Here is a 27,086-nt window from a genome sequence, read left to right on the forward strand (position 1 = left end):
GGGGGAGTGGGAGAGGAAGAGGCAGGCTCCCAGCGGAGCAGGGAGCCTGATGTGGGGCTCGATCCCAGAACGCTGGGATCACGCCCTGAGCCGAAGGCAGATGCTTAATGACTGAGCCACCCAGGCACCCCTCCTGATGATTTTCTTAATAACATCTTCTTTAGCTTACTTTATTGTAAGAATACAGGATATAATACATATAAAGTACAAAATATGTGTTTATCAACTTATTGGTAAGGCTTCTGGCCAACAGTAGGCTATTAAGTTTTATGATAGTCAAAGTTATATACAGATTTTCAGCTGGGGGGGGTCAGCGTCCCAATGCCCACATTGTTTAAGAGTCAACTGTAATTATCAAAGGCCAAGAAAACTATAATTTTTATTCCATTGTCTCATATTTTAATTTTAGTTTAAGTCAGTCTTGTGGAAATCTTCTAAATGAATAATCCCTTAGTAGTTAGAGATCACAGAAGGTAACCTTAAGATTTCTTTAATTGCATACTTACTAAGAAAATGGTGATGATGAGTTGATGTTGATGGTATTATTCTAAGACTCAACACACTGAGGAATATATAATAATAACTGTAATCCCATGGCTTTCATGGGAAGTGGACTATCGGTTTTTATAGTCCCACATTTGTTTTCTAGTAAAGATTTTAGATTAGTGTTAGTTGTAAATTCACATATCTTGCACATTTTTTTGTTTTATTAACCATTTTGATGAATGCTGGGAAGATATTGGGAATATCTTTTATTTTTTAAAAATATTTATTTATTTATTTGATAGAGAGGGAGCACACATGTAGGGGACGAGCAGAGAGAGAGGGAAAGAGAAACCTAAGCAGACTCTGTGCTGCGCGTGGAGCCCGCCATGGGGCTCGATCTCACAACCCTGAGATTAGGCCCAAGAGCCAGATGCTTAGCCGACTGTGCAACCTAGGCACCCCGCGAGTATCTCTTTTAAAATTGTTTTTTTAATTACTTGTTTGTTAATCCATTTCCCGTTGCTCTGTTGCTGCTGGCCTTATTAACGTAATGACAATTTAAGAATTATTCTGTATTTCTTAGATGTTCTTTTATTGATTAGTTTGCTCACACAAAAAGACTTAGAGAAAGATATAGCACCTATGCTGACCTCAAACAAACCGAAGGTAGTCAGTGGCTTTCTTCTTGTATTCTGAGCTGGCGCTCTTATTTCCTAACTCTTTGCCCTTTTCTTAAAACTTTTAAAATTCATCGTTCCCTGGAACAGGGTAAAACTCTTTTGTCCCCAACGTAACTTACAGAAGCTATCAGGAATTAGTACTATTGACTCTCTTCACTTCCTCGTGCCCAGAGCTACCGAACTACAGGGAACAAGCCAGCTTATCTAGCGACGGGTGAACACAGCTTGTCACCCTCATTCAGGATGCAGCCAGATGCTGCTCATAGCCTCGTCCAACTGCTTCTGCTCTTTGTTCTATTTTGTCAGTTGTTTTTGTTCACAGCCTTTAAGAGGCATAGTTTTGCCTGAAACATTTTTACCTTTCCTATTTGTTTATACTTAAGCCTGCTTGATTGATTTACCCCTAAATTTTACTCTAAAATCCTGGCTTCTTTCTTTGACAGGGTCCACGCTGGAGAATGGGATCTCTGATTTTGAACCCAAGTCTTTGACTATGCAGTCTACTCAGAATTCTCAACAAAATAGGAATGCTGCCAAAACTCTTTCAAGACCTACCACAGCACCTCAGTTTTCAAATCTGGGGATGGAAGATGTTCCACTCTCCTCCACCAACAAAAAGCTAGGTAAATCAGAAGCCTACCTTTGAGAGAAAACAAAAAAAAAAATCTGTTTTTGGCTAGCGAGGGCAGATTATCTCCTGGTTCCCACAGATAAGGTGTAGCAGGTAGCTCCAATGGTAGCAGGTAATACATTTTCTGTTTTTTTAGGCAGTAACTACCCCTCTAACTCCAGATGCGCGGTTGGAGTTTGATAGTGTTCCAGATGCTGTACAGTCTTGTTACAGTGACGGATCCTTCTAGTGAATGAAAGTCAAACTCTACTGGTCAGGATGACTTTTCTGCTAACATTAACTTGTTTCTTTTATTTGCTTTACTGCGACATTTTTGTACCGTTTCCTTCAGTTTTATCTCCTGGTTGACTTAACAGTAAAAAGCTCTGCCATCTCTGACATGACATTTTTAAAAAAATATTTTCATTTCTCTTCACAACTGCGTGCTCTTAGTAATATCTGTCAGACTCTAGCTTTAAACAAGATCATTTCCTCTTAAGTAAGTACTCAGTATTGACTGGTGGTAGCTCTTTGCTTTTTTTTTTTTTAACTGTAATAATCATTTAAGTAATCAGCCGATAATTAAACGGGTGGAGATGATAGCCTCTTTGAGTGTCATACATCTAAGCGAGGTGGTCTTCTCCACTAAACAAATGAAACATAGAAACATAAAAGACACTTGTAACCTGTAGCTCTTTATTGAATTATTTATTTCACCTGAGCTAAATTTAATTAGGGAAGCTTTCCTTTTAAATCTAACATAACCCTCAGCTTGGTGCAGAAAAGCACATCAAAAATATTCAGTCAGACTTTACAAAGAAAAGGACGAGGCTTGAAAGCTTTTAAGTAGATTTGGAAGGAAATCAACAGGAATTTAAATAAAAAATGGAAAATCTCTATCTCGGCACATTATAGACTTCTTAGATCCATGATTCCACCTATCAGTTGCATGTATAACTTTGACATTGGTGAATATGGAAATATTGAAAGGCGAATGTGAGTACCCACGCACCACATTTCTGTATAGAAATATAGCGTGTGTTGGGTAGGTAAATATATTTCATCTTTATCTACAAAGTTGGCTTATCCGCATATAATGCTTCAAACTGTACTACAGAGAGAATTTTATTAATTTTGTAATGTCTACATGGTGAATTATATTCTGCTGAATCCTGTCACTTAGAGAGTTTTGAAGCTTTGGTACCTATTCAAATACTTTTTTAGCCTTTTTTCTCACCGTGTTTTATTTCATTTTGGATGGTTTCTGAAGTTGCTATCCTTAAATTCATTAATCTTTTTGTTTTCAACAGCTTCTAATCTGCTGTCAGTCCCATCCAGACATTGTCTTTGACTCATCTCTAGAGGTTCCGTTGGAGTTTTTTTAAAGTATCATCCATGTCTCTCCTCAACATGTTTGTGCTTTCCTCTGCCTTCTCGAACATATGGTAGCTGATCATATTAGCTGTTTTGATGTTCTTATTTACTTCATTCTGCATCTGTGACATTTCTGCATCTGCTTCTATTAGTTGATTTTTCTCTTCGCTTTGGGTCATATTTGTCTGCCTCTTTGCATGCCTAGTAATTTTTTCTTGGATGCCAGACATGTGAATTTTTCTTTGTTGTTATTTTTTTCTTTGTTGATATTTTTTTTTTAAAGATTTTATTTATTTATTTGACAGAGATAGAGACAGCCAGCGAGAGAGGAAACACAAGCAGGGGGAGTGGGAGAGGAAGAAGCAGGCTCATAGCGGAGGAGCCTGATGTGGGGCTCGATCCCATAACGCCGGGATCACGCCCTGAGCCGAAGGCAGACGCTTAACCGCTGTGCCACCCAGGCGCCCCTCTTTGTTGATATTTTTGTGTTTTATTTAAGTATTCTTTTTTTTAAAGATTTTATTTATTTGAGAGAGAAGAGAGAGAGAGCACAAGCAGGGGGAGTGGCAGAGGGGAAGGGAGAAGCAGACTTCCTGCTGAGCAGGGTGCCCAACTCGGGGCTCCATCCCAGGATCCTGGGATCATGACCTGAGCCGAAGGCAGACGCTTAACTGACTGAGCCCCCCAGGCACCCTATTTAAGTATTCTTATGAGTTGTTCTGGACCGTTATTTGGTAACAGTTTGAGGCTTGCTCTAAGCTTTGGTAGGTGGAACTGGAGCGGCCTTTAGAGATACTTTGGCCTCATTACTGAGGCCGTGCCCTTCCAAGTGTTCTACTGGTGCCCCATCCTGGCTGGCGTGAACATGAGCTGTTGGTGGTCTGGGTGAGGTCTGGGGGTGGTTCTGCCTGTTTCTTTCCAGTGGTTCTTTTTCCTATCTCAGTAGTTTCCTCATACCAGTGCATTCAGAATCCTCTGTAGGTCTCTGTACCATTTTCTCATCTTTGTGTAGCTCTCTCCTCTCCAGTCTGCTGCCCTTAGAATTGTAGCCACCTTGGCCTCCCCAGTCCTCAACTCTGTCCCCTCAATTCAGGATTAGGATTTCTCCCCCTTGTGCTGCAGCCTGGAAACTCTTGTGGCAGTAAGTTGGGGCAGTATAGGCCTCATTTCGTTTCTGTTTTCTCAGGCAAAAAGTACTGCCTTAATGTCTTTTTTATGAAAACCAAGTTTCATATGTTTTGTCTGTGTGTATGTGTTTAGTTGTTTAAGACAGGAGGATAAATCCACCTCCCATTACTCCATCTTGGCCAGGATACCTTTTTTTTTTTTTTTTTTAATCTATGGAAACATCAATTTTTTGTCGAGGAGGGTGGCCACTTAGGAACATTCTTCGTCCACGTAACATTGATACTTTACATGCGTGGGTATTCATATCTACCTTTCAAGTTACCTGTGCTCCTTTTTTATATTAATTGTTGGGGGTTTTTTTCCCCCCAAGGTTCCAATATTGAAAAATCTGTGAAAGACCTCCAGCGCTGCACAGTGTCTCTTGCACGGTATCGAGTCGTAGTTAAAGAAGAAATGGATGCTTCCATTAAGAAAATGAAACAGGCTTTTGCTGAATTGCAGAGCTGGTAAGTTAAGTTGCTTTTGATCACTTATGAAGATGGTCAGCCACTCACCGGGTTCTTTAATTCCTGACTCTTAACTGCTCTGTATAGTAGGGAGAAACTTAGAAGTCCTATGGTATATTTAGCTTTTTGCTTCATTCAACTCCTTTTGGTCACAGTGTGGGAAAGGGTGGTATAGAGAACTCATGTTCTAGGAATGGGCCAGAGGTCGAGAGTGTTCAGAAAGGGACAAATAATTATAGAATAGATCATGAGTCCTTACTTTAGGGTCTGGCTCTTAAACCAGAAACCTGCAACAAATGACATCATGTTTTTGAACAAAGTTGTGAAGTAAAAAAGCTCTGTTTTTGCTTTCCTACCTCCTGTCATCCTTCCTAATGCACCCTGCCCGAATTGTCTCTTCTGTGCCTTATTATTAGTCATTGACTTGTTTTAATTTTGTGTTTTTCAAACTGTGTTCTAAAAAATACTCATATCTTAAAATATGTTAGTATGTGTTCTGTAGGGGAAATAGGGTTTGGTAGTTAAAGAGATTTGAAACTACTTTTTAAAACATTTTACTACTAGACTTCTTAAGTGCTTTCCCAATGCTGATGTGCACTGTGAATCTGCAAGAGGAAGTTATACTAAGCTATTTCTCGAGGGTATTTGATTATAAAATCTTTCGGGGGGAGAAATATATTCTAATGTTTTTGAACACTGAAGCTGTTTTAACTATCATATATTAAGGTGCTAACTGATACTGAAACCATAACTCCTTTCTGGGGAGGTATTTGTATTTTATAAGGGACTTTTTTGAAAATAGAAAAGCTCTGAGGACCAAATTCAGTAAAGTGGTGGAAAGATAAGCAGCTAGGTTGATGTTTGGGGATTTAAGACTGTGTCTACTCTGCTTCTTTGTTAAACCAACCAAGATGTGAAATGTGAGAGGAAGGGTTCATGAATACAGAGAACCTACCCCACTCTTCCTCTCAACCCTCCATCTGTTTTCTTGCCTTCATAAACTTGGTGTGGTCACTTCATGCCACAGGAAACGAGACAGAGGGGATGTAGATAGCCTCAATCCTCCTGTGAAATTGAAGAGGGGGTGAATTAACGAAGATATAGAATAAAGCCTCCAAAAAGCTGCTGACACCTACTTTATCATTTGCAAAATGTAGAATGGTCCACTAAATCATCATAACCAAAAAGTACTTTTAAGATAGATAATTCGTCTGCTAGTCTACCCACGCTTTGTCCCAAATCCTGAGTTTTCCCCCTCCGGTTTTATAGCTAGAAACTTAATGTCATATCTTCTGTTTTTCTGTTTTTCTTTTTTTTTTTTTTTTTAAAGATTTTATTTATTTATTTATTTGACAGGGAGAGAGACAGCTAGCGAGAGAGGGAACACAAGCAGGGGGAGTGGGAGAGGAAGAAGCAGGCTCCCAGCGGAGGAGCCCGATGTGGGGCCCGATCCCAGGACTCCAGGGATCATACCCTGAGCCGAACGCAGATGCTTAACGACTGAGCCACCCAGGCGCCCCATGTAGCTTCTGTTTTTCTTACATACATGTTTACTTCAGCCAGATTGTCTCAAGACTTAACATTCACATTTCCTCTTCCACATAATTGTTAATGCCACTTTCCTATCCTAATATGTTCGTCTGTATCTTTATACTTCTGTAAATCTAACCAGTTCTCCCAAACTTAAATTAAGCTGCAACTTCTTCTGGAAATATTTCTAGGTAATTGGTTTCTACTCTTTCTGAACCTTGTGGGAGGAAACATCATGCCCTTTGCCCTGGAGTATTATCATGTCAGATATTATTGACTCATTTTGAAAAGAATAAAGAGCTAAGAGTAGGTCATCACAGCTTTGCTTTGATAAGCCTCTGGTCTCCATGATTGTTTAGCTTACTGATTACTTAGCCACAGGATCTGATTCTATTCAGAACCAGCCTGAACCAGGAAACACAGTTCCGGGAGAGAGATTTGTGAGTTCCTGTTGACTTGGAACTCAGCCAGGGGGAGCCTCCTTCAATAAATGACAAATGAAATAGTTTCCTGCCTGGGACTGTGTATTTAGGATTGATTAGCAGACGTGGCAACCAAGTCAGTTTACCTTGAGGAAAGAGATTTACCTGCCCTTTCCTGCTGGTGCCCTTCTCTCTGGCTGATTGGGTTTTATACTACCTTGTTCCAGTGCCCCTTGTAGTTGCTACTTCAAGACATAATTGGCAGGTGAGCTAACTCCATTTGGCACCGAACCAGAGCTTGGAGTTAATGTCACTTAGGAAGCCATTTTTTGGTATTGGTTATAGTATGAAAGAAAAGCAAAGCATTTTAACGAATTTGCAACAGTAAGATTACATTACCCCTGATGGGGCACTAGGGGAATTATATAGATAACTACTTTCATTTTGGGGCCAAATGAAAGCTGACACATACCTGTAGGAAGGTAAAATCAGAGGCTTTCAGGTATATAAAACTTAAAATCTGTTTTTTGTGATCCAGTAATAATCATCTCTAGACCCAAGTTTACTTTTCTTGTTCATTCATAAAATTTGTCTGACTTACATTGTTGGAGCTATTAGTTGACTTAAGTTAAAGGCTACTAAGGAAAAAGATATGGAATGGAACATGAAGCTAAAGTAGATAAATTAGGGGCGCCTGGGTGGCTCTGTCGTTAAGCGTCTGCCTTCGGCTCAGGGCGTGATCCCGGCGTTCTGGGATCGAGCCCTGCATCGGGCTCCTCTGCTGGGAGCCTGCTTCTTCCTCTCCCACTCCCCCTGCCTGTGTTCCCTCTCTCGCTGGCTGTCTCTCTCTGTCAAATAAATAAATAAAACCTTTTTTAAAAAAATAAAGTAGATAAATTATTTTGGACAGTTGTCCTATAATATGTTGGTGAAAATGCCAACAGGAAACACACTCAACTTGCATTTTAAATAAAAACTTCTATTTTATTGAAAGTCAAAAGATACTCATTTAAAAGGAGAAAATGCATAAGAAATCTGAAATTCTGCAACACATAAAGTCAGTCTAAGCTTATGCTTAAGATTGAAATTTTTCTAGCTCAGTCCTCATTCATCTTAGAAAAGTTCCTTTTATTTGAGCTTCCCTTTCCCTCTCATATTAAGCTACCTAAGCTTACCTAAGGCTTGTAGATGTTTAAATCTAAAGTCCATATAAAGATGGTGGAAACTTAGGTATCATTTTATGAACCAAAGCATTTTTAAAAATGTCTAAAAAGCATAGAAATAAAGGAGTGGGCTAATGTAACAATGTGTTATCAAAACATGTCCACAGCACTCTAGCTTTAAATTATTCTTCAGTTTTTGCATGTTTAGTACATTGATACCTTATTTCTATTAGTACTTGGCCTGCATGGCTTTTGCTATTCTTTAATTTAAAATTTTAACTCTAACCATCTGTGAAAAGAACTAGTAACCTATGAAAATTACAGTTTACCAAACATATTCAGTCCTATTATATGATTTATTTATCTGGATTTCTATCCTGAAAAGTAGGGATTTTAAATTCAACTTCACTGCTTAAAAGGGATTCGAGTCTTAGGTTAAGCAATTTGTCTAACATGACATCATTAAGTTGCAGACTCAGTGTTTGAATCTGTGGGTTCTGACTCCCAGTAACCTGTGATTGTCATCGCATCTATCATTGATAGCCCATTTCTCACTAAAGCTTGGGAAGAATGCTAGAGACTTGGTACTCGTCACATATATTATTTCCGTCTCAGCTTTTATAAAGGCTATGTAACAGAGGAAACTTAGGGACTAAGGAGTTTTGTCATTATGGAACAAGGTTAGAATGAGAAGGACCAAGATTTTGACTGAGCCTATAAAAGCCTTTATAAGTATTTTTTTTAGTTCAATAAAATAAATCTATAAGGAGGAATATTCCATCCAAATCTTACGTTGTAATTCAGAAGCCCTAAATCACTCTTCTTAAGTCACAACTTGGAATGACTTGTGATTCACATATCCTTCAGGTCGTATCCTAGTTGTGGGGAAGGTATGAAGATTGTGGGAAAGGTAACTATGGAGTGGAGTCAATTAGAAAAGATTTCTAAGTGACACCTGGGTGGCTCAGTCGGTTAAGCATCTGCCTTCGGCTCAGGTCGTGATCTCAGGGTCCTGGGATCGAGCCCCACATCTGGCTCCCTGGTCAGCAGAGAGTCTGCTTCTCCCTCTGCCTCTGCCCCTCTTCCCCGCTTGTTCTTGCTCTCTCTCTCAAAAAAAAAATTTTTTTTAAAGAAAGAAAAGAAAATATTTCTAAAAGGAAACGAATCATTTTTAAGCCTTGAAAGACAGATAGGATTTACATTGGCAGAAAGGATGGGACTAGGACACTGCTTTTAGGAGGCCTGAGCTAAGCAAAGGCAAGGAAGAAGCCACATAGGGACTCCACATTGTGCAGCTCCAGCTGGGGGGGGGCAGTAGTTGAAAGTAATAAGGGATGAAATCAGAGACCAAGGTAAAACGAGAGCATTTGATGAAGGAATCTGAATTTTGTGTTTCTTTTTTTTTTTTTAAGGTTCCATCATTCCTTCTTATGTTTACTGTATTTCCCATCATTATAACCGTTTCTAAAAATAGGAGTAAAAGTCCTGTAACTCTGCCAACTTAACACAGAATTAATTTTCTATTTTCTGTGTTCCCTTGTGTTGCCCATCTACATGCCTACATAATCTTAATAATTGTAATCATAGGGAGCATAATTTTGGAACATATTCTTTTCATTTCAAGTTATATTTGATTCATCTCTCTGTAACTGCCTACACTCTGCTAGTGTGTGTGCGTGTTCATTTAAGAATTTCTAGACAATGGATCTGGAAAGTATAGTGATTTACCAAAGTTAATATGAAAGCATTTTTACTAAGTAGCTATTCTGCTGAAACTGAGGAATCAAGAGGAGTACCAAAATTAGAATAATAATTGCTGCCGTTTATTGAGCCGTTATCGTACGTCGGAAGCTTGTGTGCACGTATCTCTAATCCGTATGAGATTGTACGGTATCCCTGTGCATTATGCTCCTTTTATAGATGAGAAAAGATGGGCACAGAAAAAAATGATCCACCCAGAGTCATACTTGGTATTCAGTGACACTTTTCTATTCTACCCTGCTTCCTTTTTCTGTGTCTTACCAGGTATCTGTGTTTGCCTTTATTTTTCAGTCTTTGCCTTCCTAGGCTACACCTGTCTCACTTTAGACGTTGCTATCATAATTTGAGAGAGAGGATAAAAAATAAATAAAAACACAACCGTACTGTTCGACATGAGGAGTTAGTCAGCTGCTGGCTAGATGGCCTAACACTCTAACCATTTTTCCTTACCAACCAGAAACTTGAATAATAAACTCCTTGGTAATCCAGATTGCTGCTGGTTCTTTTTTTCCTAAATATATTGTAAAATATAATCAAGTTATACGGTCTGTAGTGTTACTTCAGAATTGGGATACTTTTTACCACTGGAAAAGAACAGAAAGAAAAGTTATCCACTGAGAAAACCCGTTCCAAACGAACAGCTTATGTTCACATCCTCACTTCTTTAAAGCTACTTCAGACTGTTGAAATACGAAATTGCATGTCTACGTGCTTCGTAAAAGACTCCTGACAAAAAGAGGAACCCACCAAAATTTTCATAAGATCCAAATTGGATTTAGTAAGCTAGTTCTTTCAGTGAATTTTTCCTCTTTTGTTCAGCTCAGTACGATGACCTGACTACCTCCCCGGGTTGTTTTCGTTTTGAGCCTGCATGTGTGTACCATACCCCACCAAGGCCAGTGCTTGGGAATATGGGGTTCTGCAAAACCTATGAAACATTAATTTTCTGGTAATAAAAACTACTGACAGTTCTCTCTCTTGATGGTTTTTATGAGAAGAGGGAAGTGTCTTCGGAGAAAGAAAGGTGTTTGCTTTGGCTTTGCTTGGATTTCTGCTTTGATTGGCTAGTGGAGTTAGAATAAACAAGTTTTAGGTTTTCAGCAAATATCATCAACTACAAATATTTTCTAACATTATCAAGTGGTTTAGAGTATTGTCCCTTAAAATAATTAGCTGCGGAATTTCCAGAGATGTGTTTCTATTATAACATTGTTTTCTAATGTAACAACCATAAGCAAATGATAGTTAACAACTTTTTGGCACCAAGGAATACCGAAGGCGATAGCTAGAATCAATAATCTACATGTTAAATATATTAATCAAAGGGCTCGCTTCAAATGGTGGGCATACGATATATCTGAGAGATATGAATGGTAATACTACAGGGAAAACGGTTCCGAGCAACTAAATACATAAAAGCTTTAGAATAAATTGAGCAAATGGGAAGATAGTAAAAAGTCTTGGTAAGGAGGAAAGGAGATACAGAACCTCAGACGTTTACCAGTCTTTTCCCTTAGTAACAGTGATAAGTCATCTAAAACCATTTTTCATGATTGAAGAAAAGATACGGAAGTTCTCTACACTGTTAATGAGGCTTGGGCTTAATAAGACCTACTGTCTTTCTGAATAAACTTCCAGCTGTATTTAGCTGAATTTCATTAGCGGTTCCAGAATCCAGTGTATCAGATGCCTATTGGGGTGTGTTTCCATTCAGGAGGACCTTGAGAGAACAGTTGCAGACTTAGTGCCCTCATGTATTGGCAGGAGCAAGGTAACAAAGTCCGACCTTCTGAGTGAGCCTTTCATCGCTCTGTCAGAGGCCTCATTGCTTGCAGTTATGGCCTCTAAAAACTGGTACCTCAAACCACAGGTACTTTTGAATCTCTTGGCCACAGATCTATTCAGGGACTACCGTTTAGCTTAGGAACAGATGAAAAACTTGAGCTGAAGTTTCCATATTGTTAGAAAGCTCTATTAAAATAAACTATAGTTTTTAATTGTAAAAAAAAAAAAGCTTCTGCTATTTATCTTTATGCTTAAACATACTTTCCACTTTTGAACTCTTCCCACCTTCTCTATGTATTTGGTAATGCACGTATTTCCCCAACTTTTTTCCTTCAAGTTTGTATTTATTTATTTATTTGACAGAGTGTGCACGCACGTGAGGGCAAGAGAGCACAAGCAGGGGCAGCAGCAGAAGGAGAGGGAGGAGCAGGCTCCCCACGGAGCAGGGAGCCCGAAGTGGGGCTAGACTTGGGGCTCAGTTCCAGGACCCTGGGATCATGACCTGAGCCACACAGGTGCCCCTCCCCAACTTTTTATTATGAAAACTTCCAAAGATACAAAAAAGATGAAAGGATAGTACTCTGTGTGTGTGTGTGTGTGTGTGTGTGTGTGTGTGTGTGTTGTGTTGTTTTGGTGGAACCATTTGGAAGTTGCAGGCATCATGACGTGACATGACATCTCTAAACGCTTTAGCACGGATGTGTGTGTGTGTGTGTTGTGTTGTTTTGGTGGAACCATTTGGAAGTTGCAGGCATCATGACGTGACATGACATCTCTAAACGCTTTAGCACGGATGACCTAAAAACATGGTCATTCTACACAATTGCAACACATTAGGTGATGTACTTTTAATAAGAAAGTTGTTATTATATTGTTTTGTGTCAGTCTCAGCCTATCTGTGGTGATGCTCTCAGCTAGGAATGCCTGGGGGCACTCACCTGGGTCCCACCTTACTTGTGATAAGCCCGTATTTGAGCTAATATTGTGACTGGATCAGCCCTGGTGGTTCTACGATTGCCAGACACACATCAGCAACAGCCGTAGGGGATCTTTGAAAAAACCACAAGGTTTATTACTTATATGTCCTAGAGGGCACACGGCATGCCCAGGGTCACACAGCAAGGTGTGCAGAAACAGAGCACAGGTTGGGGTTGACAGTGGGTTGCCTCAGGTTTTTGGTGGGTTCACTCTTTATTGGTGAATGTAAAACATAAGAGCAAGAATTAAAGAGTGGGAAGGGAAATGTAGGGCCATGCAAGATATGTGGGTCACTCAGGGCTTTGAAAAGAGGAACTTCATGTGTGGGGCAGCCTGGCTATGTCATGTAGCTGCAGTCTGTTTATTTGAGATGTCTTTGAAATGGAGGTCTAGGCAATCAAAAGCTTAATTTCAGGCACTTAAATTACAATGAGAAAAACTAACTGTTGGGCATTTATAGTTTAACATTTATTCATTTTTATATTTTAAAGACTTGTGAAAATTTTAAAGAAAATCGGAATTTTCATCAGGCTTTTTTTCTGAGAAGTATCCCAACAGCCTCGGTTAATCAGTAGATTCCTCCGTTTAATTCTTGGCTGACATCACAGGACCTCTTAATAAGTGTTATCAGTAGATGGTAAGACATTACACACAGCAAACAAGGAATAGAAGCGCTTACTGCTTTTCAGTGGGGGTTTTTGGCATGAAAAAGTTAAACTTTTTTTAATGGCGTGGTCAGATGGTTGTCCATGCAGCTGCCTCTGCATTTCTTATGCTCACCAGTGAGTCAGTTGAAAAACAGAGTTTATTTAAATGGATACTAGTCATTCCTGCAGGGGGAAAAAAAAAGCCAACACGAGGTACTTCGTAGCTCCCACTGCCGCAGAGAAAAGTCTGATTGTGATGGTGCGGAACTTTTTTCTTGCTAAACGTGTCACATGACATTCTACTTTTTCATAATAAAGATTGTAAGCTGCAGAAAGCTTACTTGTTTGCTGAAGTCTTTAAATAAATATTTTACAAGCCTTGCCAGAGACAAATTTGTCATCTGGTGGACACAGTGTCTGCATCTTAAGGTGATTCAGCAGCAGAAAAGAGGTGGTGTCAAAATTGAGGCCTGGCAGCTCCTGTCTCCATTGTGCTTTCGTTTTGCTTTTAGGTATTCCAAATGCTGCTAGAGTTCGTGGAGCAAAATATTGCCAAGGTGTGGGAAGGGCTTTCTTAGCAGAGTACTGCTACCCTACAATAGTTGCATCTTCTCTCCAGTCTGGTGCTTTTGGATTAATACGCCAACCAAATTTGTTTCATTGCAAGTCTGTTTATTCACATCGTGAGTAATGATGATCACACCTGTGTTGTCTGGCACTTCACTATAAAGGATTTTGCTCCTTGAGGGGATGACCCTGCCTTATCCTTTTTTTTTTGTATACCTCACACTGTAGTCTCTGTATTAACTACTTTGTGCTGAAATCACTACATATTGAGCTAAATTGAATCAGTATTCATACATATGTATACATTTTTATTGTGTGTGTGTGTTTATGTATGTGTGTGACTAGTTTTACAATCAGAGACAAGAGTACAACTTTTATTAACCCTATAGATATATTCCTTTTCAAAAAGGGGAAATCATCGGGGCGCCTGGATGGCTCAGGGGCGCCTGGGTGGCTCAGTCGTTAAGCGTCTGCCTTCAGCTCAGGGCGTGATCCCGGCGTTACAGAATCGAGCCCCGCATCGGGCTCCTCCACTGGAAGCCTGCTTCTTCCTCTACCACTCCCCCTGCTTGTGTTGCCTCTCTCTCTGGCTGTCTCTCTCTGTCAAATAAATAAATAAATAAATAAATAAATAAATAAATAAAATCTTAAAAAACAAAAAGGGGAAATCAGAATGAATAGCAAATTTGAAGAGAGTTGGAATATTTCATGTCTACGTAGGTATTAAATTTTAGATTTTTTTTCACCACTGATAAAACCGATATGGTAAGGAAAATTACTTGGTATCCGGAGGTTGAAGACTAGGGCAGAGTATTGCCTCTCTATACGTTGAAGGCGGTGGGCTCTTTTATAAGGACATAGAAAGCTTTATGTGGGGGCGCCTGGGTGGCACAGCGGTTAAGCGTCTGCCTTCGGCTCAGGGCGTGATCCCGGCGTTATGGGATCGAGCCCCACATCAGGCTCTTCAGCTATGAGCCTGCTTCTTCCTCTCCCACTCCCCTGCTTGTGTTCCCTCTCTCGCTGGCTGTCTCTATCTCTGTCGAATAAATAAATAAAATCTTAAAAAAAAAAAAAAGCTTTATGTGCCTACAAACCATTTACATTTGCAGTGGAGAAAATTCTAATTATTCATTTAATACTCTGTTTCTGTAAAAAGCCTACCAGAAACCTTCGATTTCCTCTTTTCTGGATTACTGTTAAATGTTGACCTGAAACCAGCGCAATGTATATATATCTTTTAATTACTTTGTCTTCTAAAGACTAAAGCACCAGAAATGAAACAAATGAGCAAAGGGGGAAAAATAGAGAGAGGAAGGGAGAGGCAAACCAAGAAACAGACTCTGAACTCTAGAGAGCAAACTGATGGTTACCAGAGGGGAGGTGCGGAGGAGGGGAGCTAAATGGGTGATGGGGGTGAAGGAATGCCCTTGATGTATGGGAAGCACCGGATGTATGGGAAGCACCGGATGTAATGGGAAGCACCGGATGACGTATGGAAGTGTTGAATCACTATATTGTACACCTACGACTAATATAACACTGTATGTGAACTCACTGGAATTTAAATAAAAAACTTTAAAAAATAGATTAAAGTGCCAGTGACTTAGTACAACTTTGGTAAAATGTTGAGAATATACAGATCCTTATTGTGAATACATTAACCATGCCCTAGAAGAGGTATTGCCTGTCAACTGTATTTGAAGCAAAGCTGCCCCATTTTATAGACCAAATAAAATTATGTGAGCCCGAATGTGGAAATCCGTAACTTTAAGGACTTTCGCTTTAGCGCAAGTTGAGTGGGAAGTGTTCTGTAGCTTGCTACTGCCACCTACTGGTTCTCAATTCTGGGACTTCGGCTGTAATACATAGAAATAAAAGGAAAATTAGGTCTGTTTATTGGAATCCTCAAATATTCTTTGCTGAGGGCGAGACAGAATTTTTATGTGGTCCACCCAGGGTTTACTTTGTAGTATGCTTTTAGTGAACAAACTCCGCAGTCTCTCTCCACTGTTAACAATGTGCTATTTCTGTTGGAGTTTCTGACAAACCTTTTTTCCCTTTGTCATCTTTTCCCAGTTTAATGGATCGAGAAGTGGCGTTGCTGGCTGAAATGGACAAAGTGAAAGCTGAAGCAAGTAAGACTGATCTGTAGTTAAAGCTATTACCACTTAGTAGGGATCTGCCTTTCAACCCTCATAACAAAGCTCACTATAAATGCCACTAGAAGAGTTTATGTATTTACTTAAACAATCTTGAGCAGTTGTACTGCCCTGGCGTATGAATCCTTTCAGGTGAAACAACTTTACAAGAACCTGGTTTTTTAATATTTTTGAATTTGAATATTTTGAATGTAAAATTCAGTGTGTAAGGGACTGCCTCATGGTATCTGCCACCACAGCATCAGCTTAGGAAAATAAAGTATCCTTGCAGGTGCCTGGGTTTTGTTTTATTTTGTTTTTAGCTTCCAGTGATTGAACAATTCTACTAGGTTTTTTTCTACTTGTCAAAAAATGTTTGGCATCATCAGAGAAAACTTCACGGTTACTTACACATTAGTGTAAACATTATTGTCATTACCTGTCACCGAGCTTTTTTTGTTTTCTCAATTTTAGAACAGTCTTCACTCAGTGTCTGTGACCATTATGTAGGGGAATTCAATGAAATGAGGTTTTAGGATATCATGACTAGGGTTCCTCGAATGCTTACTAAAAGATTCTGGAAGAACAGAGTCTAACTTGGGTAATCGGTGGGGTTTTTGTAGCAATGAACCAGAGACCTGTTTTTTGTCATTTCTGTTAAAGGTTAGGTAGAAGACACACAGCTGTATGGAGAACAGGGAATGTCAGTTGCAGCTTCTGCAATGGCATTGGATGTGGGGCTTTGAAAGCTGCGGGTTTACCTTCATGTGTCCAATGCTGGATTTGTAATTAGGAGGGTTGTTTCTTTTAACCTGCTCTTAAACTGGTAAGAATGGAAATAGGTTGAGATGATGACTCAGAATTAAATCATTTGTGTTTATGGTCATGGGCCAGAGGAGGCACGGAGCTGAGTTCAGTTTTGAGCTGAAATGTTGAACAGGTACTCTCCACTGTTTTTCAGAGGTGAGATTTCATTTAAATCGAGGGGTATATCCTGAAATCTCTAAATGTGACAATTTCGGTCCATTCATGTACCTATGTGTCCTATTTTGAAGGTGAAGTTTCAGATAAAACTAGTGAGAAGACATAGTCCTTACTTTTTGAGAAGGTACTTTTTAAAAACAGAACTTTTATAGAAAAGTCCAAGCATATTTCAAAGAGAGAGGCTAATATAATTAACCGCCATCATCCAGTTTCAACTAATTATCAATTCATGACCAATCTCATTTTATCAAATTAAGAGCTAGCTAGTTTTACTTAATTTCATCAATTGTATATCTGTATCTCCTTTCTCTCATGCTAAAAATCCTGGTTCTCTCTCTCTTTTTTTTTTTTTTTTTAAGATTTTTACTTATTTGACAGAGAGCATGCACAAGCAGGGGGAGTGGCAGGCAGGGAGAGGGAGAAGCAGGCTCCTCACCGTGTAGAGAGCCTGACACGGGCTCGATCCCAGGACTGCAGGATCATGACCTGTGCTGAAGGCAGACACTCCACTGACTGAGCCACCCAGGCGCCCCAAGAAACAGTTATTGTTGCAGTGCCCTTCCACAGACACTTAATACGACAGAATCTTTGGTTAGGGGCAGCTGGGGCAACCAGACTGGTCAGATTGATTACATAAACTTTGTCGCTCCGATTTTCTGCTTTGGCGTACAGCAGGCTGGTGGAGGTAAATCCAGGTGTCCCCTTACACACTCTTGGACCTTCAGCCTCTGCAGCGATTGCACAGTCCTCTTCCACAAGTTACACTCCTGCCCACGGAGCCCCTTCTCCTGCAGCCCACCCTGCTGCGGGGGCTCATCCTGCCTGGGCAGTGCGGCTGCTCCGCGAGGGTCATCCAGAGCCTTCTGGCTGCACTGGTGACCATGCTCCCTCTGGGTTTCCAAGCCAACTCTCCCTAGTCTTCTCCTTTCTCTGACCAGCCCTCCTCCGTCTCCTTCTCTGCTCCTCCTCCCCCTGCCCTTCCGCCCTCAAGCCTCCACTCTTTCCCCTCCACATTCCTCTGGACCATCTCCCTCCTGTTTGAAACCCTCCCACCAGCCCCCCATGACCATGAGGACACACAGGAACCTTTTCTTCCTGTGCCCTAGAAGACTGCATGCCTGATTCCCGTCCCCTTACCAGTCTCCTACGCGTCACCTTTAAAAAATCCTGGTTCTCAATGTCACTAAATGTGATTACTCATTTACCAGTACTATCAAGAAGGTGCTTCTTTTTCTTTTTTACACGTAATCATTTTATTAATTTATATGTTCACAGTACTTCCCAGTTTAGAGTTTTTTCACTCATTCGTCTGTGATCTTCACATTAACCTTATGAGGTAATTGGGTTTTCCTATTTTTGTTTTCATTTAGTAAACGAAGAAACTAGTCCTTTGGAAAAGCTGTGACTGTCCCGAGTTATGTAATTGGGTCCTCTGATATGTGTGGAGATCTTGACACATTTCCTCCATGTTAAGATCTATGCTTTTGTCTTAGAATCCTAGAGTGTGGGAACTGAGAAGCAGGTGAATTTGGCAGACAGGTTTTATGTTGGGAGCCAGATCAAGTAGATCATCTGTAACTGTTGGGCCTTGGTGTCACGAAACTTTTGTCGGCACATTCCTCACTTATTGGAAAGTGTGTTCTTACTGATTTACCTGCCATGGGTAGGGGTACCGCATGGATGGCATACATGGGGCAATCAGGCTCAGTAAAATTGCTAAAGACATTCAGCTCTCTGGACTACCTGATGTAGCTCTTGGAAAATTCTGTTTATTTTCTAACACAAATTTGGCTAATTTCTAAGTAGGTTACAGGATTCTATGTAAAACAGTTAGGAACTGAGTTTGACTGCATGCAACAGAGTGGCCTAAATAAAAGTTCATTTGTCTCTCATGAGATGAAAGGTCCAGAGGTAAGTGATCAGGGTTGGCAGGACATCTCCAAAATGACACGAGGAACCCAGGCTTCTTTGTCTTTGTACCCAGGCATCCTTAGAGTGTGCTTATGGTCAAAATATACCTCCCAAGGCTCCAGCTGAGGAGAGGCAAAAATGCTATCTGCTGACCAAGACTCCTTTAAAGAGTTGTCCTGTAAACCCCGCCCCGTGAGTTCGGCTTAGATCTCAGTGACCAAACCATGTGATAACATAACCAAGTCATGTGATAACATGATTATCGCATCTGTAGCAAAGCCAAGAAATGTAGATTCTTACCTGAGCAGATGGTACCCAAAACACTGGCCTTCCAGTAGGAAGAAAAGGAGAATGGATATGCAGTGGCTCCCAGTCTTTGCCACAGCCCACCCCTCAGCTACCCGACATCCTTCTTTTTTAAAAAATGGGAACTCACTCACCTCCTCCTCAATGGCAACACTTCCGAAGACTCATCTAGTTCGTATCTTCAGCTGAAAGTCCAGGACTGCTGGGTAACTTCAGATCTTTCAGTTCAGGTCTGAATGTGGCATGTCGTGGTCTGGGGTCCCCTAAGTTAAAAGTTAAATGCCCCCTCCTCCAATGTAATACAGATAGAGAAAGAAGAGGATAATTATAGTAAAAAAAAATACCACCTGGAAAAGCAGTGATCTGATCTTACTGGACAGGTATAGCAGAGTCCCTGCCCTTCTAATAGAGAAAGTTCCTTGGTTCATATGGCAGCTCCTACTTCTCCTTCTGCTGGAGGATTTCTTTGGCTCACGTCCTCTGAAGCCCCTGGTTCTCCACTCTGAGAAATTTTTTTTTCCCCAGTGTTGTCTGTGGCCGTATCTATATATCCAGGAGCGTGCCAAAGAATATACTTCTTACAAAGCTGTAAACAATCTAAATTCCCACCGTTAGGGGACTTGGTGAATAGAGATGGTACAGCCACATGGTAGAATGCAGTGTGGCTGTTAACCAGTGAGGGAGAGCCCGCGTATTGATAGTGAATGCACTGTGAGATGTGTTAAGTAAAAATAGCCAAGGTAAGGGGAAGGACCATGTGTATGATATGCTCCCATTCGTGAAGAGAGGGAAGAGGGAGAGAGGTGTGCTGTGTGTGCCTAGAATACATTTGGAAGGATGCATAAGAAATTTTTAACATTGGTCTCTATTGGGGAGGGAACTACAAAGTCAGAAATAGGAGGGACACTTTTACTTTTCATCTTCTACCCATTTATTCTAAGTGAATTTTTTTTTTTTTACCCTGGGTATATATTTCTAATTCATATGTTTCTTGATAAAAAGAATTTTTTTTGACTGGGAAGAGGAGAAGGAGAAATGACAAATGATTTATGAGTCTTTATGATTCATAAAAAGTGTTTACCATTTAACTGGCTTCAGAGTCCCTCAAGAAGGTGGAAACTGGACCTTTGGTATTTTCATTTTCTGGATGGGTGGGCAGCTAAGCCGTTGGCTGTCCAAATACATACTGGGAGGCCCATATTTCCAATTCTTCTTTATCCTATTTAGCAGAACATAAGAGTCATACTCTTTTTCTCCACAGTGGAAATTTTGCTCAGCCGACAAAAGAAAGCCGAACTTCTAAAGAAGATGACTGATGTGGCTGTTCGAATGTCAGAGGAGCAATTGGTTGAGCTCAGAGCTGATATCAAGGTAAAACTTCCTTCTCCTTCCTGCCTTTCTTCTTACCCTCGGGGACTGAAGCAGCAGATCTCCATAATTCATGGCCATATCTAATATATTGAACTCAAGATCTTCCCTTCTCAAACCTGGCCCTCTGCCATGTTCCCTTTCTCTGTAAGTGGTACTGTCATCTATCCAGGTGTCCAATCTGGAAACCTCAGGAAATTTCTCCTTTCCCACATTAAATCTATCAGCAGACCCTGACCATTTGACCTCCTACTAAATCTCAGCTCTGATCTTTTCTCCTTGTCTCCCACCACCGTCATGGTCAAGCCACTGTTATCTCTCATTTGGACTTTTGTCATAGCCTCTTAACTGATCCCACCCACCCACTTTGTCCGTGCCCCACCTTCCCCAGCCCTCCATCACTGTTCCTCGCACCACAGTAACCTACTTCAAACCTTCCCCTGCTTTTAGGATAGAGATTGTAATCCTTAACGTGGCCTCTAGGGCTCTGCATGGTCTGGCTGTGCCACCATTTCATTTCACTCCATGCCCCTCCTTGTTCTCTATACTCTGGCCATCTTAGCGTCTCCTTTCCACAAATGTATCCTGTTCCCTCCTGCTGGAGGGCTACTGCATATGCTTTTCGATCTGTACAAAACACACCGCCCACCCACTCCCAGCACACAGATCACTCATGACCTACTCATGCTTCCTGACTTCCCTGTCATATCCCCTGTTTTGTGCCTTCCTAGCATAAAGGGTTCATTTGACTGGTCTGTCTTCCTAGCCAGATGGTAAACTTTATGATGGCAGGAACTGGCGCGTCTCCAGCGCCTAGCACAGTGCCTTGGCACATAGTAGTTATTCAGTAAATATTTAAATAGTTGCAACCATTCTGATTTTATAAGAGAAAATGAGCAGTTCGAGATGATGATTATATTGTAATCTAATGTTTATAACAATGACCGAGGTTCAACACTCATACATTTTACATTCTTATACAAAGAACAGTGTTTCTGAGACAAGGGTGGAAATGTGAAAGAGGTTGAGGTGTTCTTGGGTAGTCGTGGACGCTGGCTTTCTAAATGATGGCCTTTAACCCGTGAGCTATGGGAACAGGGAGAGTTGGCCGCCCCTCGTCCTGACCCTTAACCTCCGCTCTTTCTGACACGTGAGATGTCCTGCCATCTCTAAGAGGAACACTTGGCGCCGAGGCTGTTTCTCAGTCTTTGCAGGGTAAAAACAGGTGGAAGGTCATCGAAGCCGACCTAGGTATCCTTGTCCCCATTCCGACCCAGCCTTTCACTCCCTCCCGCTTCGACCCTACTGGGGTGAAATAGCAGAACAGTCCCATATGAGATTAGTGCTTCTATTGGCTAGAACCACGTTACTGAAAGTTATAGAAAGTCGTCTTCGCGTTGATGCCAGTCAGTCTCATTCAACTTTCTGGAGAAGCCGGAAACCCCTTTGGAAATAGATGAGAGTTCTGGCTCTCACAGGCTTCATCTGTTCTCCTTCCCACGTGGTTAAAAAGCTGCTAGAAATATTTCTGCAGGCTGACTAAGGATCTGTTTCTCTCCACGTTTTCAGTGTACTGAAGTGGGTGCTGTGCAATTTAAATGTCTTATTTCCAGATCATCTTATTTCCGTCATTCCTGTTATGTCTCTGGCTCAACAAACCCTAGAATTTGTTTCAGAATTACTCTCCCACTGAGATTACATGTCTGAAGGCTGTATGTCACAGAGGTTCATGCTTTCCTACGCCGCGTGTACTCTGAAGCCTTAGGACATCAAAGCCCAGAGGGGATTTTGATGTCTCTTTTCCCATTTACTGCTTCTCGATCCATCCCAAGGTTCTGGTGCATTTGATTGTACCCTTGAAAATCCAAGGTGGAATTAGTCCGCCTGCTAGAGGGCTGCTCTGAGGGGTTCAGTTCCGGTAACTTATATCTAGGCCTTTAACTTAACTTTTTCACCTCCTTTTCATCTGGAAAAAAAAAAAAAAAAAGATCCCAGGCTACCTTGGAGATTGTTTACTGAAAGACACCCCCAGAAGCACTTTATTCCCGACATATTTCTAGTCCCACAGTCGCTAGTTAGTTTTGACCCAAAGGGTGGGTTACTTCTCAGCTCAGTCCGCTTAAAAGGATTAAATTACTTGCAGCACAAACCCTTCTCATTTGCAAAGTTGGCTTTTCACATGAATGATTTTCCATCTCAGGAAGTTGTGCCCATTCTGAGGACTGTAACAAATCCCGCTTCATACAGGGATGAAGCGCGTTTCCTAAGGAAGTTGCTGTCAGAGAACACCAAGCCATCTATTTACCTGGAATCGTTGCTGTGACGGAGGAGCATTTTTGCTGCCTCTGCTTCTGTATAAAATGGAACAATGTGGAGAGTAGCCAATAGTGGAAAGAGGGGCCTCTACACTGTGAACTTTTTCTTCTATCTCTACAATTTATTTCTCTTGATTATACCTAATGGGCTTTGGCCATCATGGAGCATTTCATAAAGCCCCCCAATAGATTTCTCTTTGGGCCTTAAGAAAATGACTGGATTTCGCCAGTCATCCCGCATAGGTAATATGATGGCCATTTTGCAAAATGTGAAGCAGTAAAAAGAAGGCAGCGGGAACTCACTGTTTCATCTCTGTATAGCAGGCTGGTTTCCGCTTGTCTCACCACTTGTCTCACCTGGAGGCTTTCCTTTGTCCTTTCTCCAGCACTTTGTTAGTGAGCGTAAATACGATGAGGATCTGGGACGAGTAGCCCGGTTCACCTGTGATGTAGAGACCCTGAAGAAGGACATTGAGTCGTTTGGACAAGGTAAGATGGTAAGGGATTCTGGGCGCTGGAGATGGTGCTGGGAAGACCCTGCTCGTCAGAGACTGAAGTTGTGGCTTCTCCACTGATTCGTCTTTAGTGCCTCTTGTGTTTTTGTTTGCTTGTTTTTGTGAGAAGTAATTCTGACATACTTAGGAAGTCACCGGATACAGAGTCTTGGAGCTCAGATGGGTGGTTTCCAGCTCCCTAAATTTGCAATGTTAGGAGGCTCTGGAGTCGGACCAAGCTTGAATCGTTGCCTTTATGATAACTCCTAGAGCTTCATTTCACTCCTCTCCCAAATGGAGATAACAATATCTGCCTGGCCTGCCCAGGACAGGTGCTTAAATAATGGCCGCAAGGGGACGGGGAGGCCTCCCCCAACTTGAGAGCTTATAGGAACACATCCGTCAAACACTGAGCTCGGCGCCTTTGTTCTTTCTGTGTCAGTATAATAGTGAAAGGTTGGACCGAGAGCAGTGACTGTGAGCTCAGCATCAGTCCAGGCTTAAAACCAAGAAAAAAATGTAAGAGGTAGTTTTAAGTCATTGAATTCTGACAAAATTTGAAGTGAAAATATTCCTATTTTTCAGATACATTGGTATTTTGAATTTGGGGTTATTTTTTGCAGAAAGAACCTTGGGAAGAAGATACATGTTTGTTATAAAAACTAGTTCTGTTCATGTTTAATCTTGATTATTTATATCTTGCATCATACAGATTTTTTTTTAAAAAGGATTTAGCTTTTTATTTACCTTTTTCTTTCTTTGTGAAGTCAGTCCCTCAGAATGTTCCTGCATAGGAAACTGAACATATGGCCCATACTATTGTTCCTCGGCTTAGTCAGCGGCTGGAGCCGTAGCCAGGAGTTTAGTAGGAAATACTGAGAAGTCATTAGTTGGTGGGGGAACGATCATTCCGATCTTACACTGTTCTCCTGTCTCTGAGAGTTCCTTTACAAAGCAGTGGGGACTCACTAACTGGAATTTAAATAAAAACTTGGAAAAAAAAAAAAACCCAAAAAACAAAGCAGTGGGGATTTGGAAGCAGTGGAAGAAGAGGGCAGAAGGAAGCTTTTGCTTCCTGTTACCCATTTTATAAGCTTACCTTTACAAGTACTCAGGTACACAGCTCTTTATCTCAAAGTGCTTATTGTGCAATGGAGAAATCGGGAAAACCTTACCCGTCATGCTCTTCCGTCCTGTGACAACATACTTCTCATGTTTTCGTTCAGTGTCCCATCCAAAGAACAGCTATTCCACCAGGTCCCGGTGTAGCTCAGTCACGTCCGTGTCCTTGAGTAGCCCGTGTGGTGCCTCTGCTGCTTCCTCTTCCACCTGTGCCTCTGCTCCCAGCCTTACAAGTGCTAACAAGAAAAACTCGGCACCGGGAGAGACCCCTGCAGCCGCAGCCAACCCCAGTGGCCGGCCCTTCCAGCCTCACCGAGAGGTAACCCAGCTTCCCCCCTCAGCCAGTTACGGAGAAAAGTTACCAGATTGTCACCGTTTAAACGCTGACAGCTCAGTACATTACCTTCCTCTCTTGATGCCCGTTCCACACCTATTTTGAATCCCTCCAGCCCGTGAGTTCCAGAGAGAGCATTGGGTACGTATGTTCCAAACCACCGGCTAGCTTAGGTTTCCTGTTGCCAAGACTGCTGCCTTTCCGAAGTTGGCGGCAGTCCTAGCTGTTGCAGGTAGTATTGCCTGGTAATTAGTCCCCGGGGAGTCATGCCCCCATCTCGAGGTAGCGGCGGGCTCCGCAGAGCGCGTCTGAAGCAGCAGCCCTCTAGAAGCACAGCGCGGAGTAGCGCAGGGACCGAGACCGGGAAGCTGGTGGGGGGGGGGGGGACACCAGGAAGCCGAAGCATAATCTGTAGTTTCCTTTCCTGGCTTGAAGAAGATACACAAGAGCAATCCAAGGCTGTGCTGAACTGGGGTTACACTGGAAGCGGAGGATGAAAATAAAACCCCATCCCGTAAGCCTTCCGGGTTGTAATGTGAAAGATGTCCGAAGTGTCCCAGCAGCAGGATTTAGTCTGTGGCTGGTGATGTATAGCAAAGCAGATGATAATGATGTTTGCTGTTCCAGGTGTTCATTATCTTTACAAATGGCTTGTGATCTGCAGAGTTCAGCCGTGTGATAAGATGCTTGCCCAGTTGAGGGTTGGAACAGCCCAAAGAATGTTCTTTTCTTCCTTCTTAGCTTTCTTCTTGTGCCCAGCCAAAGAAAAGTGAACTCCTCTCCAGTGGAGAGCCTAGGGGTGAAAGGTGGGGCAAACGTAGTGAAGGATTTTGTAATTCTGGTGTAGTGGCTGGGTTGGATTGGCTGACACAATTCTGGGGGTCTTGAGAGAGAACTGAGTCCCGCGCGTGGGATCCCACAATTTAGGCTCTCAGAATACTCCTGTAAGCTGAACTGGAATAGACCGGGCGCCATAATGCCAGAGTGCTCTGAACATTCTATTCTTCTCTCCTCAGGTATTGCCAGGGAACAGACGAGGAGGACAAGGCTACAGGCCGCAAGGCCAAAAGTCCAATGACCCCGTGAACCAAGGGCGACATGACAGTGTGGGTCGTTACAGAAATAGTTCATGGTATTCATCTGGTTCCAGGTATCAGAGCGCTCCATCCCAGGCATCAGGAAACATTAGTGAACGGGGCCAGACCCACTCTGCAGGGACCAATGGAACTGGAGCCAGCATGGAGCCCAGCCCACCCAAGCCCTCGTTCAAAAAGGGGCTCCCCCAGCGCAAACCTAGGACCTCTCAGCTTGGTGCTGTGAACTCTTGAGGGCAGTTCCAGTTGGCCTCTCCTCTACCCCACGCAATTCAACTTGGTAACTGGACTTATTAGGAAACTTATAGTTAGATGTAATAACAAAGAAGTTTACGCATATCACTTTTTATGCCATTCTAAATATTTTTGGTTTCTTCTCTCCTGGTTTCCTCTCTACCATTTTTGGAGGGGAAGCTGTTTTTTCCCTTGACCTTTCCCAATGATATGGATTGATTCTGATTGGTCATTTCCACCTGGAATCACAGGCCACTGAGGCCCAGGTTTCCCGAGGGTCAGCAGTGCCCTTCCCGGTGCGCGGGACCTTTCAGTTGCCTGAAGAGACCTTCCTCGGCACCTCCCTCCAGTTCAGGCTCTCAGGAGGAGGTGGGTCAGAGCTAGTCCAGCTGCTCTTCCGTCTAAGCAGAAGCCACACATTCCCATCAGGTGCCCCCTACACGACAGTGGGACCAGGAAAGGCAGTGAGGGGATTGTGTCCTGCACTGAATTAGCCAGAGAAGGGGACATTTAATTGGTGGAAAGAACACTAGAAAATGTTTGAGAATCTGCCTCTGCTCCCAGAACGTGCCTGAGATTGACACTCAGATCAGGGTTTCCGTCTCCTGCTTGGCACTGTAGCTTAGCCCGCGGTCTCTTCAGAATGCCCAAAGCCTTGTTTTCCTATCACCTTAGACTGCAGTCCGGTCTAGGGAAGTCTGTGGGAGAGGAGCATTTAATTAAAAAAGTCTTTCTTTGTTTCAATGTTTGAAGGTTTTTGTTGTTATTGTTCTCCCTTGTTCCTGAATCCTCTTCTGATCCTCAACCACATTTATAGCAATATAATTAGTGTTGATCTAAGATGTTGCCCATCAAAAAATTGCCGCGGTCTTTATAGTTGAATAAATAAAAACAACTGCGTAAATGTTCCCGCCTTTGTTTCACAGCAACAAATGCCTTCATTTCATTATCCGGTTTTCCTTGGGCCTCGTGGGGTAGAAGTCACTCGGGCAGCGTGTTCGGGGCTTAAATGAGGGTGGCTGATTCCTAAGTCATTTGTCCACCGCTTAGCTTCGGAAGCAGATGAACATGTGAAGGCCGGCGTGAGCAAATGCAGCTGTTCCTCGTGGGAAAGGATTCGTCGTACAGGGAACGGTGACTTTCCAAAAG

The 27,086-nt window shown here is 42.0% G+C and overlaps 1 protein-coding gene across 2 annotated transcripts in view; it reads left to right on the forward strand.

The window, feature by feature from the left end:
• The window catches only part of SPATS2 (spermatogenesis associated serine rich 2), a 136,817-nt gene extending 109,976 nt beyond the window's left edge, over positions 1 to 26,841 (forward strand). For both annotated transcript variants that reach the window (XM_026501952.4, XM_026501951.4), the window contains exons 7-13: positions 1,610 to 1,789; positions 4,649 to 4,784; positions 15,714 to 15,772; positions 20,238 to 20,347; positions 23,046 to 23,148; positions 24,380 to 24,594; positions 25,626 to 26,841. In XM_026501952.4, coding sequence (XP_026357737.1) covers positions 1,610 to 1,789; positions 4,649 to 4,784; positions 15,714 to 15,772; positions 20,238 to 20,347; positions 23,046 to 23,148; positions 24,380 to 24,594; positions 25,626 to 25,937 — 1,115 coding nt within the window. In that variant the 3' untranslated portion in view covers positions 25,938 to 26,841. The remainder of the gene's footprint in view (positions 1 to 1,609; positions 1,790 to 4,648; positions 4,785 to 15,713; positions 15,773 to 20,237; positions 20,348 to 23,045; positions 23,149 to 24,379; positions 24,595 to 25,625) is intronic.
• Positions 26,842 to 27,086: the final 245 nt, after the last annotated feature.

The sequence above is a fragment of the Ursus arctos genome, unplaced genomic scaffold (assembly GCF_023065955.2).
Source record: "Ursus arctos isolate Adak ecotype North America unplaced genomic scaffold, UrsArc2.0 scaffold_26, whole genome shotgun sequence".
In the NCBI taxonomy this organism is placed as follows: domain Eukaryota; kingdom Metazoa; phylum Chordata; class Mammalia; order Carnivora; family Ursidae; genus Ursus; species Ursus arctos.